Genomic DNA, 19897 nt, shown 5'->3' on the forward strand with positions numbered 1-19897 from the left:
CTAGGGCTTATATTGAAGCCAGAGGAGCGAGGTTTACATGAACAGCCTTTACTGGCTGACCTCTGTTACACTCATCCCTTTAGCCTAACTCCCATCAGGGTCACAGCGCATAAATGTAACTACAAAGGGAACATGAATGTTGATAACCACAGTTCCTAAACTGTGCAAAACGACCGCTAGAAAGAAATTGAAAGAAATTCAAATCGACTAGCATGAATGTTACAGTGTCAAAGATAAAAAGGAAAACAACATATTATTCAAATAAGTACCTTTATTTATCAATTGCCATTCTCATTTATGTTACAGAGGTAAACATTTAGGGGGAGTCTTAGATAAAGCAGTGCTACACCTGCTAAGAGCTGTTACCTCCACACACACACACACACACACACACACACACTTGCGCACACTTACATTCCCATCCAGCACTGTCATCTCCACCTGATTCAAAGCAGATCACTCATTGTTTCCACACACAAAACATCTGCACCTGACCGTTTCGGTTGATACAGGTGACATGGCTCTTGAAATCTGCCCACTCAAATCAGCAGCAATGAAACTCAGACAGCAGAATGTCTACTGGAAACTCTAGACATCTCCGCCAGAAATTCTAGGAGTCAAATATGGCTACAACTTCTGCGACTCTAGATTGTCCTTGCCGAGCTGAGTGAAGAAGAGTTGGATCTGTCTTAGAGGCGGAGGCGTTAGGCTGGGGTATGAAGAGATGTCTTCTCCTGACATCCCTTCAGTATGGCTGTAGAGGAATCCATCTCTCTGATCATCAAACATTATGATGGCCTGTACACTCGTAATACATGCTTTGAGCTTGGTTACTCTCCAGATAGAAAAACAAAACAAAACTGTTGATTGAAAGCAATACTCACTCACTCACTCACTGAGATCAACACGTTATCAAATCAGAGAAATGCAAATGTTCAGTTAGAGATCATCCATAAATGCTGATACAGTGAAGCTGCCACATAAACATTAAGAGCCACATTCAATATCTGCCAGCAAAATGGTACATTAAGATGTGCTTGACTATTTAAAGATAAATATTGAAGGATTTCCTGGCACCAAAGGAACCAAAATGGCCATTCAAAATTATGAACGAATGACTTTTTCTACTGTATAATATTCTTGTAAAATCCACTTAATGCTGACCAGAAAAAAGAAAAGAATTACAGTACGCATATTTATATGAACCCTGAACTCTTTATGTGCACTTATATTTATATATATGTGATAATAAATATACAATAAAGGCCTGTCCGTCATGCCGAGCTCTGTGTGGTTCACAGAACTAACAGTGAGGTCACATTTACTGTTACTCAACAAAATTCCATAGGGGATTTCCTTTTTCTTTCGTTCAAGATGGTCACGTGTATTCGCCACAGTAAAAGATTCACTTATTAAAACAGGAACAAAAATATGTTGTTTAAATGAGAAGTTTAATTGATTACTATTTGTAAAATCACATATCGGTAATGACTTCCAGTTGTTGGTGAACTACACTCACCAGACACTTTTGGGTCCCACTTTATATTAAGTGGCCTTAATTAATATGTACTTACACAGGAATTAATAGTTTGCTACAATGTACTTATTGTGTAAATACATGTATTTATTGTGTATGTATGCTTGATTAAATACCTGTATGTAATTACATCTGTAATTAACTTCTGTAATTACATTTGTAAATATACTGTTGACCATACCTTACACCTTAACCCACCCCTAAACCTACCCATACCACCAAACCTGTCCAAAACCCAACCCCTATCCCAACTCAAGAGCACCACAAGTGTTCTCAAATACATTATGAACACAGTAAGTACATTGTATTTATTTTTTGATGCAAGTACATAGTAGTTAAGGACACTTAATATAAAGTGGGACCTACTTTTGTAATTTTACATAATTCAATTTGAAAAAGAGAACTCACTAGTGTATCTGCGTTGTAACTAAATACAGGATTTGTGTACTTGTCCACCACTTGAAATTTAAGCTGAGTAACATTAAATGGGACTGCACCTTAAGGCTCACTCACGGCTTATTTTTCTGAATAGCGAACGGTTTTAAAATAAGAAACTTGAAACTTGAAATCCTCATTCACCTGTCATTATGTAGGCTGTACTATTGTACCGGCCCACCCTCATATTGCGGGTATGCTTCCAGAATGTCAGTGTTATTTTCTGAAAAACCATTCATTGCGGTTTACACTGCTGGAAATAAGACCTTAGAGTCCTTTCGGATGTTACAATTGCTATTGAACATTCCACGATCACGGAATCATGATACAAAACGAAGAATTCTTACACATCTATGGTCCAAGATCGTGGATATAAAGTGGTTGGAATTGCATCACGATGAAACATCCGTCTAGAATACAGACAGTATAAATCTTCCATAGCAGGTTCCACGATCCAAAAAGGGTCTCGAACACTCCGGTGCGGGCAACATTCTGGCTATTTAAACTCCCTGCTTTTATGAACCTGCATAGAAACTCCATGGAGGCCTCACAGAGCCATCTTAAGAGAAAACCAAAAGTTGTTACTCCATACAGTACAGCATGTACAGTACATCTGCAGATGTAAGGGATAGACAGTTTCCTGTATTTGGCAGCCATATGAAGCTGAATAGTCCAATATACAAAAATAGGGTTTTAGAAAATTTCAAACAACAACATGAATAACAATACTACTACTAATAATAATATTAATAACAACAGCGGTCATAAATAAGGTCCACGCTCAAACAGCGCGTCATACAAAAGTCCAGCAGACTTACAAAGTGTCTGTCAGTACTGAAGAAAAGTTGCGTCAGTGCTGAGGTGAGTTTGGTTCAAGAAGCTAAGGGGGATTTTGTGTGTGTGTCTGTGTTTACGTGTTTGTGTTAAAGCCCTGGTCTGCTACTGCGTGCCGTTGAACCACCTCTGTTATGCGAGCGTGCTGGAAGTGAGAGAGAGAAAGAGAGAAAGTATGAACACTATATATTTAAAAGTCCCTTTTCTTGCAGAAATATGACACTATTAAATGTTCTGAATGATTTCCTGAAGCTTTTAACCACAATATAAGATATTATCACTGTATTTACATGAGATGCCAAAAGAGTTACTCTATCATGTACTGTATAATAACAAAAAAAACTTTATTTTAATATTTTAGTATATACAGGAATCAGAGAGGGAAATTCAATACCTTTAAAGACCTTTTTTAAGACCCTTTTCATACATTTTAAGACCTTATAACCACTTTTCAACTGGAAACACAAGAGAGGTTTTAACTTACAGTATATTTACTAAATATTAAATGTAAGAAACTTATCCAAAACCTTAAAATTTTTCATATACTGAATAGAAATCAGGGTGACGCAGTGGCGCAGTAGGTAGTGCTGTCACTTCACAGCAAGAAGGTCACTGGTTCGAGCCTCGGCTGGATCAGTTGGCGTTTCTGTGTGGAGTTTGCATGTTCTCCCTGCGTTCACGTGGGTTTCCTCCAGGTGCTCCGGTTTCCCCCACAGTCCAAAGACATGCGGTACAGGTGAACTGGGTAGGCTAAATTGTTCGTAGTGTATGAGTGTGAACCATAGACTGTAAAATATATGGACGTAGTATCCGTGACGTCACCCATAGGTTTCTAAAGAGCGCAAAAGAAGCCACAAGTAGGCGCGGCCAACCGTCGCCATTTTGTTCGCGCGTCATCACACCCACGGCGGGATACCAAACATGGGCAAAGAGGCGGAGAGTGGGCGGAGCTACAGACGCATGCTGCATTTTGCTTGGACCTGGTTCAGACACCTGGTTTACTTTGGGAGAACGCTTAATACTTTATCACCTGTGACTCGTTTGTATTCTGACCACTTGTGCTTGGTTGTACACTATATCAATAAAGTGTTTAGTCTTTTAAAAACACTGCTGTAATACATTGAGCCACTAAACATTGTTCTTATGTCGTTTCTCAACAGGAGGAAAACGCAAATTACATCCAAACACTTCAGATATAGTCTGTGTTAGTTAATGCAAGACTATTGATGAAATCCAGCATAACACTGTATGACAACGCTTTAGATGACTGATCTACAGCCTACAGCTAATCAATCTGACAGATTCTGGAGTGCATTACAGCTCTAAATATAAACGATAAATGATCTTAAATAAAACAAATACATGTATAGAGATGGTATATAAGTATATAATTTTACTCACATGTGAAACAGAGGCCACGTGAACAGTTTGTGAGCACAATTAAGTGCACTCAGCATGCCATGCCATCTAATAATTGTAGGAAACAAGTCCAAAAGGCAGTTGACTGTGTAAAGCCACATAAAACAACACAGAAATACGATAAATATGCCGAGTTCAGTGGCTAATCTGCCGGATTCAGCTGAGGTGACCAACGAGACCAAGCTGTAAATCAAGTGACCACGCCCTTAATTATGCAAACTTAATATAACTTAATATAAAAGAAACGGATGAGTTATAAAAAAATTCATCCCCCTTACAGTTGTCATGAAGGGTAATATTAGCTGTATTAACCAAAATCTTTTTTTGTACCAGGCTGTAAACACCTTTTTTTCTGCTGTAAAGTTGGCCATTCTAACAGTGGGCTCAATTGAAATTTGCTCTGTTTTGGAGCCAGGAGCGGCCAGGACTAGCGGAATTTCGGATGAATTGCGGTTTTAGTTACTTCCGTATTGGCTTCCTAAGAGAGAGCGGGAGGTTGCCGCTTGGTGTGAACGAGTGTGTATGGATGTTTCCCAGATATGGGTTGCAGCTGGAAGGGCAGTTGCCGGTTCATTCTGCGGTGGCGACCCCGGATTAATAAAGGGACTAAGCCGACAAGAAAATGAATGAATAAAAATCTATTAAATGTAGCTAATTCAGCAGGTTATCGTCTATAGAACTGCAGAAATAATGGTGTTGCATTGGTTACTGCAGTAAACAAAGCAGCATGTTGTCAAATCTTGTAGGATTTCACTGATTTCATAAACTACACAGCATCCTGATATTCGCAGATTTAATTCAGGCAAGCTTTAGCATACAACCATACAATGTATGATCAAAAATTATATCAAATTTAATACCTTGCAAAATAGCATTAAAGACTTTTTAATACTTTTTAAGGGCCTTTAATTTCTCTACATTGATTTATCAATTTTTATACTTTTTTGAAGACCCCACGGACACCCTGTATTTTGCAAGGCTTTGTATAAATGTTCAATGTAAACAAATGTTTCAAACTAATTCAATTGCAAAATTATTATTAGCACAATAAGTAAGTTTTTCATCATGAGTTTAATTTCATTCGTTTGTGTTTACAAACAGATGGAACCTGATTCTAATAACAGTCCTATAAAGAATCAGAGATTTTCAATCAATTACTCGTTCATCTTGCAAAATAAAAATGTGGAAATGTTTATGAATGTGATGAACAACCACTTTCAATAGAACAATCAATGTGAATATTCTTAAAAGGCCTTCAAAAAGTTGAAATAATAAACAATTATTCACTATTTGTTCCCTAATAACCAATACAATGCATGTTTATTAACCCAAATACTATATTTTATTATTGAATATAGGCAAGTCTACTTAACAGTTGCTTTATTAGCAATTATAAAAATTCATAAATGACTAAAAGTGTGGTCATCCAGTAATGTTAGTATATATGTTCAATATCCAAGAGTTTCTAAATACAAAGTACAACCAAAACTGTGCAAAAGTACTGCAAGTACATAAGAAATACGTCCTGGGAGATCTGTATTAGATTTTGTATGTTAAACCTTAAGGAAATGTTTAAACTTTTAGTACACTTGAGTTGGAGCACGACACTTTATGATTTATCATTGATATTAAATAATAAATTGATAATAAATCAGAATAATAAATGACTTCCTAACTACATTTCACTCTTTCATCATTACTCTTAAAAGTGAGAAACGATGTAATATTCATAAACACTAAGAAAGGGCAAATTTGAGGAGCTCAGTCAAAAATCCTATTACAAGACTTGCAAGGCTGTTGAAAATCCTATTATATTTTTCTTTTTCATTTTTATGCAATTACTATAGTTTAAACAAATTTCCTTTCCACCAGTAGATTGAAGAACATAGTATATTTTTACAAATATTCAAAATTATCTAAAAAATAAATATTATTACTTTTATATTATCAAATAAATATTTAATATTATTACCCACACGCATTATTTTTACATTTATGATGATAATATTAATAATAATAATAATAATAATAATGCTTTTTTTCAGCACCAAATTAGTATATAAAAATGATTTCTGAATGATCACAAGGCAATGAAAACTAATGTAATGACATCACATGAATAAATTACCTTCTAAAATCTATTTTTAAACACTGATTTTAAAGTTTCAAAGCTCAAAGTTGAAAATAGTTCACATGAAACTACTGGTATCTCTTCAGAACATGCAAAATTGGTATCTTTTTACTTTCAGTTTAAAATTCATGTAAAAAAAGTCAATTGAACAATTCCTACTGACCTTGACCTGAGGCTTTTGCATCTGGCTCCTCCTCGTGCCCGATTGGGAAATGGCCCATTGGATGATGGGAAAATGAGTCTATAAAGGAGGAGCTGCTGATGCCCAAACTGATTCCAGTCACACCAATTCCCAGAGAATCTGCACTCAAAGGCAAAACACAGTCAGTGGGAAAGTTTATAGAAATAGAATGCTCATCCGCAAGTCTGATGTGTGTTTGTCTGCACACACCTACGCCAACAGATGCCCTGCCAGGTCGACCCTGCCCGATGTTGTCTATCCCAGTGAATGAACGGTGATAAGGGGTGTCTGACTGCAAAGCAAATTTTGCCATGATCAATACATCAATAAATCCTATCACATGTACTCAAATTTCAGATGTTTAAACTGGCCTTTATACAGAGATATAATACAATAGATAACATAGTCTTTTTCAATCCAATGCTGTTAACTATAGTCTTCCTCAAGCTAAATTTTTATTTCATGCTAATTTCCATGTTTGGTGATTAGATGGTCTGTTCTGGACTGTGAAACTGAACACAACACATCCAGTTTGCAAGTTTACCTACAAGTTATTGCTCTTTGCTTCTTATCTAAATTGTTTCTATATGCAAGAGAGATTTACCCTAAAGGTGTGTGTGGTGTTGGGTCTGGAAAACACGTCCAGCAGATGTAGTTTGTCTCTGGGCTGCAGACTGATACCCTCATCTGTCACTGCACTGTGTGCACGACTGGAGGATCCTCTCTGCTTCTGGAAACACACGTTTATGGATATAAATCCTAAATATTACAAATGCATGTATATGCATATATAGAAATATAAGAGTTTGCTCAGTTTTTTGGATTTCCAAATTCATAGTAATGTGCTAGGGTTAAACAAAATTGTACTTTACTATTTTCAATTTTTAGACTTAAAAAAAATTGCTGCCTTATATTTGCTAAAATTATTGACCTTTTTCCCTGAAATATTTTAAATTCATATTTTTCTAACTACTTTTTAATAATACTGTAATGCACAGCAGTTTATAATGCAAACAACATAATTTTTTTGGAACACAACAACAACCTAAATCTTGCAAAAGAGCTACACATCCCAGCAAGCATTTTTTGTTTTGTCTAATAGACATCTAAACGTAGACCGCTTGGCTAAAACAAGGCCAAATTTGGGCTGTCAGTGAAAATCTAAAAAACATCTAAGAACAGGCCAAAACTAGACTAGTCATCAAATAAACAAAAATGAATGACTGCACATATAAAGTCTGTCAAATCTGTCTATTTGACGACTAGTCTAGTTTTGGGCTATTCTAAGATGTCTATTAGATTTTCACTGAAAGGCCAAGTTTAGCCTTGTTTTAGCCAAGCAAAATTGTTTGCTGGAATTTATTACTACCATCTGATTGGGTTTATTGTGTAGTTAAAGCACCTGTATAAGCCGTGTGTGTTGTCCGGAGTATACATGGTCTATGTCTCCTGTGCCAATGGGAGGAAGGAGTGTGTTTCTACTGAGATGCATTGGAGGTGAAGTCAAACGATCACTGGGAGTTGTCCTGAAACACAAACACACACACAGACAGTATTGTGAGAAAATTGTTTTTGTGTAACAAAATATACTGAACCACTGGAATTAAATGATGGTCTTACAGTCTAGTGCCTCTGACCACCTCCTCCATGGTTGTGATTGGCTGTGTTACGCTGGACGTAATTGGCATCAGATTTCGAGGAGGTGGGTTCCGTCGCCGTGCAGACTGAGGGGGGCGAGTCAAAGATGAAGTGCTTTGATCCAGTGCCCTGCGGGGCCGGGGTTTACCGGCAGGGATCACACTAGAGCCAGGACGATGAGACACTTTCTCCTCAGAGTCCCTACAGTCAGACCTACAGACAGAGAGAGGACATTCTCTGTCAAAGAAGAAGAAAATATACGCATTTCATCTACAAAAACATGTTTAAAAAATTATGGACTGAATAAAAAGACTTAGTTTTGGAAAATAATGTAAAGACAAAAAAATAAACAAGTTATTACCTGTTGCAAAGAAAACAAATGTATAATACAATTACTCCAGTCTTTAACACAAGCAATAAAAGAATTTGTGTAATTAATTGGACAAAAAAACTATACATTGATATTCTGTCATTCAATTGATTTGTCTTTATTATTGAACCATTAAATATTTTCTTAAATTATTTGTTCCTAATTATTCATTCAAGAACAAAACACCAAAAGATTGCTCTGAGATGCACAAATGTTCAGCTTCAGCATCTGTGAAACTATTTTCATAAAAAAACATTTATGTTTTTGCATTGTTTTTGCAGATTTCATCAATTAAATTTAAGACTTTTTAAGAGCATTATGAATGAAATTTCAGACTTACACAAGTTTTTTTCTAATGGCTCAGTTAAAACATTAAAAACAAATGTTATTGTAAGGATGATAATCAAACCATATGAGTTAAAAAAATAAGAGTAAAATAATAAACTTTTGTTAAAACTTTTATTGAGACTGAATGACTGGATGGGTGTTGGCCCGGTTGGATAGCTTTACATGGACATAGGAAAATTAAGACCTGTTAAAAACGATTTAAGACTTACAACACAATATTTTATCAGACGTTTTAAGGCCTAAAATTTAGATTTTGAAATTTAAATTTAAAACATTTTAAGGACATCGCGAACACCCTGAAAAGAGGATTTTTATTTTTTGAATACTTTATTTTTTAATTAATTTTTATATTTAAAGGAATGTTTGTATTTTTAAGATGTAGCTCGCTCAATATGAATTTCTTATCCATTGTATAAAAATGTATTATTTGTGATCACTCATATCCTAATTTCCATGAAAAACTTGCATTTTGCTTGTGTGATCACTTCACCATTTATTTTAAAATATATAAAATCAAACAGAGTTTTGATAAATTTAATAACAATGTTATTCTAACTTAATTCTAATAGTCTTCATCACACAGTTGATGCTTTGGACCAGTGGTCACCAAACTTGTTCCTGGAGGGCCGGTGTCCTGCAACCCTAATCAAACACAGGCAGGTGTATTGAGGCAAGTTGGAGCTAAACCCTGCAGGGACACCAGCCCTCCTGGACCGAGATTGGTGACCTCTGCTTTCGACTCTCAATGTATTAGCTTGTTAATTGTAAAGTGAGCAACATACCAAAAGCATAATGACAACATAATAATTGAGATATTATCAAAGATGATAAGTATTGCACTGTCCTAAAAACAAAATGCAATATAAGCATACAATACACAGTAAACGCTGTATCTATTTGTGTTTCTGTGTGGTTCATACTGATTTAATCGGTCCAGAGTTCCCAGGTTCCTTTGCTGCAGTGGAATGCCATGTATCATGATGAGGTCATTAAGATTGTGATGAGCAACCGCCGGTCCTACAGGCACTCGACTGGTCTGTGGAAACAAAGACAGAGAGAAGAGGAAAGAGAAAACATTAAACAAATTGAGGTTTTCATTTAATGTCCTAGAATGCATATTTATCTCACTGATAAATAAAAAATGATGGCATTCACAGCATCTGACATCCATCATTTGTACAGCATGCGATGACGTGTGAAAACAGACAAAAAGACAGTGAAAAAACTAAACAAAGAGAATAGAAACAGAACTAAGAGTGCAGAACAAGCATTCTAAACACATCCACAGGATTAAAAAACAGAGAAAGCAACTAAAAGTGAAATCATGTTTAAAAGGCTGTTAGAAATGTGATGTGTGTTAAAAACAGAGTGTGAAAGTATCCGAAAAAGAGAGAGAAACGGGTCCACAGACAGATACACTCTCGCTCGCCCTCTCTGTTTAAGTGTTGTTATTAGCGTAAAGTTACATACAGTCGATGACTTTCTCTGCTTTTTGGATTTCCGTCTTGACTTGTGCTTTGAACCCCATGACTTTGAGCTCTTTAGAAAGAAAATGGAGGGAAAGTATAGAAAGAGAAAGGGAGAATGCGAATGACAGACAGAATGATGATTGGACAGAAAGGCAGAAACAGGGACAGAGAAGAAAACACAGAAAAAAAGGAGGTAAAAAGTTAATGAATTGAAAGCCTGGGGGGGAAGCTGAAAAGACAAATGCTGACAGTTGTGAAAAAACAGCACTTGTATGTATTTTTGAGTGTGTGTGTATGGATATAGATGAGAGACACAAAGCAGTGAAGATCTTTCCACAGTGATTAGACTCAGCTACAGAATTCCCAGAGCTTTGGAGAAATTTGTGTAGTTTTCAGTTACTTATACTGTAATTTCTGGCTAAAGTAACTTCTAATCAATATTATATTATATTATATCATATTATATTATATAATATTATACATTCATTTTCTTTTCGGCTTAGTCCCTTTATTAATCTGGGGTCGTCACAGCGGAATGAACCGCCAACTTATCCAGCATATGTCTTATGCAGCGGATGCCCTTCCAGCTGCAACCCATCTATGGCACTCATTCACACTCACACTACGGACAATTTAGCCTACCCAATTCACCTGTACCGCATGTCTTTGGACTGTTGGGAAAACCGGAGCACCCGAAGGAAACTCACGCGAATGCAGGGAGAACATGAAAACTCCGCACAGAAACGCCAACTGACCCAGCCGAGGCTCGAACCAGCGACCTTCTTGCTGTAAGGCGACAGCACTACCTACTGCGCCACTGCGTCACCCTATATTATATTACATTATATTATATTATTTTTGAGTAAAGCCAATTTTGTTTCTAGTTGACAATGTCAGTGTAATGCATAAGGGAAAAGAACGTGATTTTAGGACTTGTTCACACATGTACTGTGATTCTTTTGGTTCATTTGCTTTGGATCAAACAAAAAAAAATTTAAACATTTCCTTCTGGTTGGCTTCGCGTTTGAACACCAAATCCAACAATTTACAAAAATACCTTTTAAGATGAATATTTTGCAATAAATTGAACAGAAAATCCAAAACAATGCTGTGTGCTGAATAATCTGAGAAGATGTGTTTCCAATTTTATCAGATATGCAAACATGAAATGTTTGTCCTCATATCCTATATCATAGGATATGAGCAAACATGAAACTGTGTAAAAGGAATATGTTTTTAATAATTTTTGTCTCTTTTTCTTTTCATTAAACAATTGTAGTTATATTGCTTAAAGGTGACATATTAACTGAACTTCTACTGTTAAGAGTGATATGCTTTGCACAGCAATGAAGCATTTTTGCAAAGGTAGATGAAGCTGATAGAAATGCAAAGGCCTGATTGTCTAAAATTAACTTGAGCTCTGCAGCAAAACTTTCTGTGAGCAGAAATGTGTTGAAACTGAACACAGAATATGTGCAGTTGAGACGTCTTATGCTTTTAATGTTGTGCAGAGAAGTCATAGAAAAAGGGGATTTATGTATGGGTGCAGCCAATGGAGAACTGGATAAGGAATGACAAATGACAAATTCCACCAAACTCCACCTGTTAATTTCAGCTATGTTTAAAGCTCGAATCAGAAAAATGAAAGTTGTTGCGCACATCCTGAATGTAACTCTTGCATTGCATTGAGGATAACAGAATTCTGTGAATCGAATTATTCATTTCTATCCAATAAATTACTAAGATTTCTGACAGTAAAGAAAAACCTCTTCTGACCTTTTTTTATTGAACACGCATGGAATTGATTAGATATTCTAACAAAGACTCAAAACAGAGCCAGGAACACCTGGGTCAAACACACAAATGAAGATTTATTTCTGATGTGTGTACTGAACTGTTGTGGAAAACAACACAGCAACTACAAAAACAAAACCAGCTATTTTTGAGCATTCTGTCATAGTTAGGGTTGCGCCTTACAACATCATGACCTGTTTTTGGCAGCGTTCACATTTACTCAAACGCAATGCATGAATAGAGCAATTGCACCAGTTTAATTTAAACTAATCAAATTATTTTTCCAAGACCATGGGAATCCTGATACTTAAATATTTTTGGAGGATATCATCAAGCAGATTGCGGGGATGGAATGGTCATCATTGAGATGGAATTTCAGATGAAATCATTCTTGCAGCCATCTCCCATAGATGGAAAAGTAGGAACCCAGAAGATTTAGCTCTAGATCTGAAGGGGTTGACCAACCTGGGCCTGCAAGTTTGTCGTGAGCTGTTGTGTTCTGGTCTGTGAAAGAGGAGGAAGCACGGTGGAGACATTGGACAGCAGCATGAATGGATTCTGAGGATCAGGACATTTAGGGCTGAGGGCCACGGTACTCTTCTCATCATCTGATGGACAGATGTTCAAAGAAAGGTTATTTTTAATCAGCACACAGATCTCCAGAATTTTTAATGTACTCTTATTTTCAAATAGTTTTCAACAATGACTCAATGCATGTGCACAAATAACTTGATTATATCCAATAATCAGAATAAGGGCACTGCAATATAATGTTTACATGTCACAAGCAAAGCTCTTAATCCCGATTACATACAATTTTTATTATTTCCTAAGAACTGGGATAATTTACAGCACAAATGTAGAACTTAGAGTAGATGTGTTACCGACTGCTGTTTTAATTAACTTTTTATGACACTTTTGTATGGTTGTATTTTGTGCTTTTTAGAAACCACTTGTGACAATAGAGGGAAAATTTCCGAATGTCAGGGATATCACTAATAGAACCGCTTTGAAAGTGTATTCCACAGGTGGCACACCGCATTGCCAGTCTCACTTTGGTCAAAATGAAAATAATGCAAATAAGGTGTTAACATGGCTTAATACTTCTTATGTCACTTGTCTTAATATAATTATGCATTGTTTCTATGAGACAAAGTTTAATCGCAATATTGCCCAAATCCTCTTATAATCGCACCAGATGGTCCATGTAAGCATACTCATTGACAACTAATCTGTATATATTTAGAAAATGCTAAAGTTCTCATAATATTCATCCATGAACCAATATTGAGAAAAAAAAAAACAAAATTAATGTGACTTTGAGATTTTTTTCTGTAAAAAACTAATAAACAGGTGCGATTTTTAGAGACATGTTTCTATTCATTTTTAAACAACACAATACTAATGTTTTAAATTTCAATGAACTAGGAAAGCAATATTTGTTTGGAATAACCTTGATTTTCAAATCACACCAAATGAAAATATTAGTTGTTCTCAATTTTTTTTTAAATCAAATTAGCATTTTAGAATGATTTATTGGGAATCATGTGACACCAAAGTAGAGATCTGCGCGGGACTAAATTTTGAATCCCGCTCCCGCCTGCACCCGCCAGGTTTTAGCCCGAACCCGACCGCTCCCGCTTATATTATGCACTTGTTGTCCCGCTGCCCGACCCGCCCCGTTTTCTATCCGCCGCGCCCGATCCCGCTAGAGAGCGGGGGGGAGAACAAAACCGAAAAACACCCGGTTTTACAGTCCAGACAGCCTATAACAAACTGTCTGTATGAACACACACATGCACAGCACCAAGCACACACATAAAGACAAAGCTTTCTCTCTCTCATTCGCGCGCGCGCCCACTAACACACACTCATAAGCACCAAGCACACACACGGGCAAAGCTCTCTCTCTCTCATTCGCGCGCACGCGCGCTCACACACACACACACACACACACACATACATCTCTCATTCGCGCGTGCGCATACATACACACACACTGCAACAAACAAGCTAAACACAGCATCGCGCTATTTCATTTACACACAATGCAGTTTCATTTACAAACGGGAATGCAGACCTCTACACCGAAGCCTAAAGTAAAGGCTTTGTGGTTACATTTATATTTTAAAATATTAAAATAAATATAATTAAAATTATTTTGTAATATCTCACAATATTATTGTTTCTACTGTATTTTGATTAAAAAAATAATAGTGAGCAAAATAAAATGTAAAAACCTAAACTTATAAACCTAACTCAATTCTATTGAAAATATTACTATTCAATATCAACTATTGGTCCAAAGCTGGAACTGAAGAGTGATAAAAATATACATTATAGTATTTCACATTTAGACAAATTTATCTTACCTAACACATATCCATCCCAGTGTTTACGTACAAGCTCCTCTATCCAGCCAATGAGCTCACGCCATACGTCGTCAAACAGCAGATCAAGCACCGCCTCCTGACGACATCGATAGGGTGAGACAGGGGGCAGGCACCGCCTCCGCCTCCTCCGTCTGCTCACATACTCACGTTCACATTCTTCATCCCTACAAAAACAAATAGATCAACAAAAATTTCAAATAAATTATAAACTCCCATTTGTCACACACTCACATGTCTCTGCAGTCGTAGGCCAGATACTCTTCTATTAGCCCTTCGGCCTCGATCACACTGGGCAGCTCATCTTCATTGTTACCACTGGTTTTAATACTGGGGTTGGTCACCTCCACAGTGGGCCGACACAAAACCGCCCTCCGACCCTGAACATACAACCTGCCACACACATATAAAAGTCAGGGTTTTTTTTCCTCCAGAGATTTGCATCAGTTGTTTTGAATTATATTGTATATGTCAAAGGCTGTTTAATAAATCATAAAAAGTCATAAATTTCCACTTCAGCAGCACAGACAAACACCAAACTTCACAACTGTATTCATATCATATCTGTACTCTTGTGGGTTTTGAACTTACTCGCTGACAGTGTTCTCTTTGCTCTGAAAGCTGCTAGAGGGGCTGGGGGTCTGAGCTGGCGTGGCATACCACTGGAATCCTTCATCAGTAGGACACACCACCTGCGTTCCAAGAATCCTGCCACACACAAATGCCCAAAATAGGGTTAAAGTCCATGTGAAATCAAAATGTACAATGTTTATTTGCTTTTTGCAACAGACACATTTGTACAATCACTCCATATAAAAACAGCATTATGCATTTATAAAGTATAATTTACACAGTTGAGTGGGCTTGACAGACCAGCTGTAGAAGCTCTCTCTCTCTCTCTCTCTCTCTCTCTCAAAATAAAAAAAATTCCCCTCCAAACTCCAGCACTAAATTCTTACGAGTAAAAACAGTTATTTTGCATAATGAGCACTTCTTGTGTGTATTGCCTCTTCTAGTTGAGTCCCTGAATGCCTCCTCAATTGTAAGTTGCTTTGGACAAAAGCGTCTGCTAAATGACTAAATGTAAATCCTTGCACAGACTAAATTTCATCTAAAGAATACCAATGTGTTCTAGCTAAATAAACTTTGTAAATATTGATTTCACACAGACTTTAAACAATGAAAAGAAGTGGCCCTAAAAAGAGCCAACAAACTAGGGCTGGGCGATAAAATCGGTATCGGTATTTATTGACCGAACACCATTGTCAATATCAATTAAAAAGTTTCAGTATGAAGGCTATAGTTTTATTAAAATGTGGCTGCTGAGCGAGCACCTTGAAAGCAATGCTAATAAGCTTACGGTGAAAGTTTGCCTTGCCCCTATGCACCTAGTTGAAAACATCTCAACTTTTCTGAATGCCGCGTGCGCATCGCGATTCATGAAAGTCAGTGGTGTCCAAACTTAATCCTGGAGGGGTGGTGTCCTGCAGATTTTAGCTCCAACTTGCCTCAACACACCTGCAAGGATGTTTCTAGAAAGCCTAGTAAGAGCTTGATTAGCTAGCCCAGGTGTGTCTGATTGGGGTTGTAACTAAACTTTGCAGGACACCGGCCCTCCAGGACCGAGTTTGGGCACCCCTGATGTAAGTAGAACTAACCAATCTGCTTCCCACTTCGAATGGAATATACACATTTCAGATTAACTACCTCAGACAAACACAGCCCATCCAAACACTGCAGTGCTTTTTACTTGTATCCATAAACTTGCATCAGAGCTGCAGCAATGGTTTGTCCATTTTTCATCCTCTAAGAAAACAGTTTATGGTCGCCTAGTTACAGAAAGATGGCAGGGGAGCGCGAGTGTAAAGCGCATTGAAAATGGTGAAGGAAACCACACACTCAGGCTTGTCACTTCAGATTAGAATAACAACACATGCAAAAATGAGTGCGGTGACTAGCAGTAGTAAGGACATTGTAAATAAAAAATGGTGTAGGGATGTCGCCAGAGTAGCTTTTTGGTTTCTTTTCTTGTGCATCCCAGCCACTAGCACCCCATCTAAAAGAGTTTTTAGCATAGGGGGTAGTGTAATCATCCAACTTAACAATTTGTAATGTTGCAATATGTATTTGAATAATGATGGCTGGTTCCTTTACTTGAAAGCTCAGATTTGATTATCATCATTTCTATTGTTTAAAGATTTTGAGGTTTACTGTATCATTATTAGTCACACCTTAAAGTTTGCTTTAATTGTTCAGCATTTACACTTTATTATTGCACACACTTTATGACATTTTATTAATCAAGTTTAAGAGTCTCTTTAACACTTGAGTTTATTTAATTATAAAGAGATGAGGAATTTTGTTTAAATATTTTTGTTTTTGACTATTAAAACTATTTGCCTTAGTAATGTTGTGAAATTGACATGGAGTACTTTAAAAAGTCCTAAAATTCCTAATTAGATTGTTAAATATATTTAATAATGATCAATACCGAATGATATGAAACATGATATCGTGATATATTTTTTGTAATATCGCCCACCCCTACTACAAACTGTGTGAATGTGTACAAGTTTGTACCGCAGATGAGGGAATCGGAAAGCCCACTCTTGACACTCATCTTGGAGTCCTTTAAGCTGAGTTTCACACTTTCTTTCATACAACAGTTCGTCAATCTCTTCAAACATCTGCTGGACCTGCCTGGAAGCGGCTTTATCAAATTCCTGTCGGAAGAGAGAGAGAGAGAGAGAGAAAAAAAAAAAAGATAAGCTTGAAATTCATCACCCTGTGATTTTGCATTTGCGAAGATTCACACTTGCTGTCATCATTGTACGACTCACATCGTAGCCCCACGAGAAGACAGAGCTGCGTTCTGTCGAGATGCCAGTTCCTGTGTAACTATGGATACCAGACCAAGACGGAACAGTGTCATCTGTGGTGAGTGTCTGACATCCTGATCTGACGGATGATGCAGAGGACTCCTCAGACCTGGAGACAAAGACAGACTCGTCACATTGGAAAGAGTGAACATTACAGACTAAAATAGACATTATGTGACAAATTCACACAATATACACAGTGATGAAAGCATATAACTTTAATATCTACCTGCTGTATAAGGACATGTCCTCCTGTAGATTGTGCAGGAGTCTGGAGGAATGCGCAGTACCATTGTCTGCCTCCTCTGGAAGAGGATGCTGGTCCAGACAACTGCGGGACAAACCACGACTACCGAAACCAGCAGAGAGAAAGTGGAAGTTTTTAGTGGATAAACACAGACTATCCACCCATCTGTCTATCTGTCCATCTTTATTTTGGACCTTTAATTCTGCTATACTGATAGATAGATAGATAGATAGATAGATAGATAGATAGATAGATAGATAGATAGATAGATAGATAGATAGATAGATAGATATTCATTGATCGATACCTTTATTTCACTATCCTTGTTTCTCAATATGTAACCAAAGATCTTCATAATTGATTATCTATCTATCTATCTATCTATCTATCTATCTATCTATCTATCTATCTATCTATCTATCTATCTATCTATCTATCTATCTATACATTCCAGTATCCAAGATTCTGTTTATATAACCAAATATTCTCTTTTTTATAATCTATCTATCTATCTATCTATCTATCTATCTATCTATCTATCTATCTATCGAATATTTACATGACTATCCATCCGTATTTCTTTCTATGTGTCCGTCAGTCTCTCCTAAGATTTAATAATCTCCGTTAATAATGAAGCGTTGAAAATGATTCTCTGAGCATATAGCGTTACCATACTGACAAATAAACCAGACGTATTTAATCACTAGTCCACAGTAACTACCTAATAGACTATCAAAGTCATCAAAAATGCTGTCTAAACATGCAGCTTGAGATGGTTCCTGTGTAATATTTATACGCACATCTCTAGGTTGTGAGATACAGGCCGACGGCTGTATCGAGAAATCATCCTCCTGATGCTGTTACAGCATACGCATCTCCTCCGTCTGTGAGCCTGTGATCCGACTCCGAGCCTCCAGTGTCCGGACCGGGCCGCTGCACCACCGCTGGTCTCTCATGCTTCACCCACAGTCCGACCACACAGAATGTATCACAGCTCAGAAAAATGTGAGAAAATATGCAGCATCCAGCACTGCACTGGGCCGAGCCTGAACTGACAAACCTGGTGTGGGCGAGAAAAACCCGTCCGCGAACATGAAAAAAAAAGTCGGACTACTCCACCATTTCGTCGACGGATTTTATTGAAATGTTTATTGAGGTGGAAATCAGCTGTATTCTTCATCAATCCATGATTATCTGCTGAACAACAATAACAAGACTGTCATGGAGACCAAGGTGCTCTAGCTGATTTCTGGGAAGTGTAGTTTTTAATCTGATTTGCTGGCTTGAGCTGTATACTGCTGTCTAGTGCATGGGAGAGAAATATTGCGCATTAAATTGTACAAACGCAGGGGTGCCCAATCTCTTGTCAAAAAAATCCTATTGGGATTTCAGCTGATCCTTTAGGATCTTAATGGATCTTTATTGGATTTTTACAAATTCTATTGGGCATTCAGAATTTTTTAATGGAATATCACTTTACACAATGGGACTTTATAATTCTAATGGACATTCAGATTTTGTCTTAAAAGAATTTAAAATTGCTTTTGGACGTTATTACTTAATTCATTTGAATTTCACTTCTTTATGTTTGCTAATGGCTAAAGCCATATCTTGTTTTGTCATGTTTGATTTTTATTTACAATAAGCAATTGTAATCATAAATGAATTAAAAACTAAATCATTGGATGGTGAGGCCCCAGGCAAGATAATGAAAATTTGGTCCACGTGGTGTGATAGTTAGTTTAATTAGTTAATTATTAAACAAAACATTCTGAATGTGGCATGATATTTATCTCATATTTCACACGAGTCTCTCTGGGATCATATGTATTGTTGCATTAAATCCTAATACTAAAGTAAAGTTAACCTTTTCATATGAAGGGCCAAAAAACAAATATCATTGATAGCCATGGGCCAGATAAATATACCAAACTATTTAACAATAAAATTGCAGTGGCTAATTTTCCAATTAATTTCATAATATTATAAAAGACATAGAAAACATTACTTTGAACCTTATTAATTTATGCAGTGTAACTTTTTAAATTAGAACCTAAAAAACAATAAAAGTCATAATGATTGATTCACTCACCAATGTCTCTGCATTGTACATTTTAAACTAAATCTGATTAATTTACATAATTTACATTGGAACATTTAATTTCAGATAGTTTTTTGTAGCTCAACAATAAAACAAGGTTTCATTAAATTTGAAATGACAATCT

The 19897-nt window shown here is 36.7% G+C and overlaps 1 protein-coding gene across 4 annotated transcripts; it reads right to left on the minus strand.

Moving 5' to 3' along the window:
- Positions 1 to 253: 253 nt before the first annotated feature.
- Positions 254 to 18916, minus strand: fam149b1 (family with sequence similarity 149 member B1). Of its 4 annotated transcripts, XR_015512799.1 has the most exons (17): positions 18473 to 18916; positions 17655 to 17774; positions 17387 to 17534; positions 17127 to 17269; positions 15138 to 15254; positions 14781 to 14939; positions 14529 to 14713; positions 12622 to 12764; positions 10364 to 10432; positions 9814 to 9929; positions 8158 to 8388; positions 7940 to 8063; positions 7142 to 7267; positions 6748 to 6829; positions 6520 to 6657; positions 1904 to 2951; positions 254 to 1538 (listed from the first exon to the last, which is right to left on the minus strand). XR_015512799.1 is itself a non-coding variant. In XM_087289581.1 (16 exons), exons 1-16 carry the CDS (start codon positions 18517 to 18519, stop codon positions 2896 to 2898), a joined length of 2004 nt encoding a protein of 667 aa, XP_087145707.1. In that variant the 5' UTR covers positions 18520 to 18916; the 3' UTR covers positions 254 to 2895.
- Positions 18917 to 19897: the final 981 nt, after the last annotated feature.

The sequence above is a fragment of the Danio rerio genome, chromosome 17, assembly GCF_052040795.2.
Source record: "Danio rerio strain M-AB ecotype USA chromosome 17, GRCz13ab, whole genome shotgun sequence".
Lineage (NCBI taxonomy): Eukaryota > Metazoa > Chordata > Actinopteri > Cypriniformes > Danionidae > Danio > Danio rerio.

Coding starts and splice junctions, on each gene's coding strand:
- fam149b1 (XM_087289581.1), bottom strand. CDS start 18,519: ATGATTTCTCGATACAGCCGTCGGCCTGTATCTCACAACCTAGAGAT. Junction 14,714..14,780: donor GCCTACGACTGCAGAGACAT/GTGAGTGTGTGA, acceptor TTGTTTTTGTAG/GGATGAAGAATGTGAACGTG. Junction 6,830..7,141: donor ACACCACACACACCTTTAGG/GTAAATCTCTCT, acceptor TTTGCTTTGCAG/TCAGACACCCCTTATCACCG.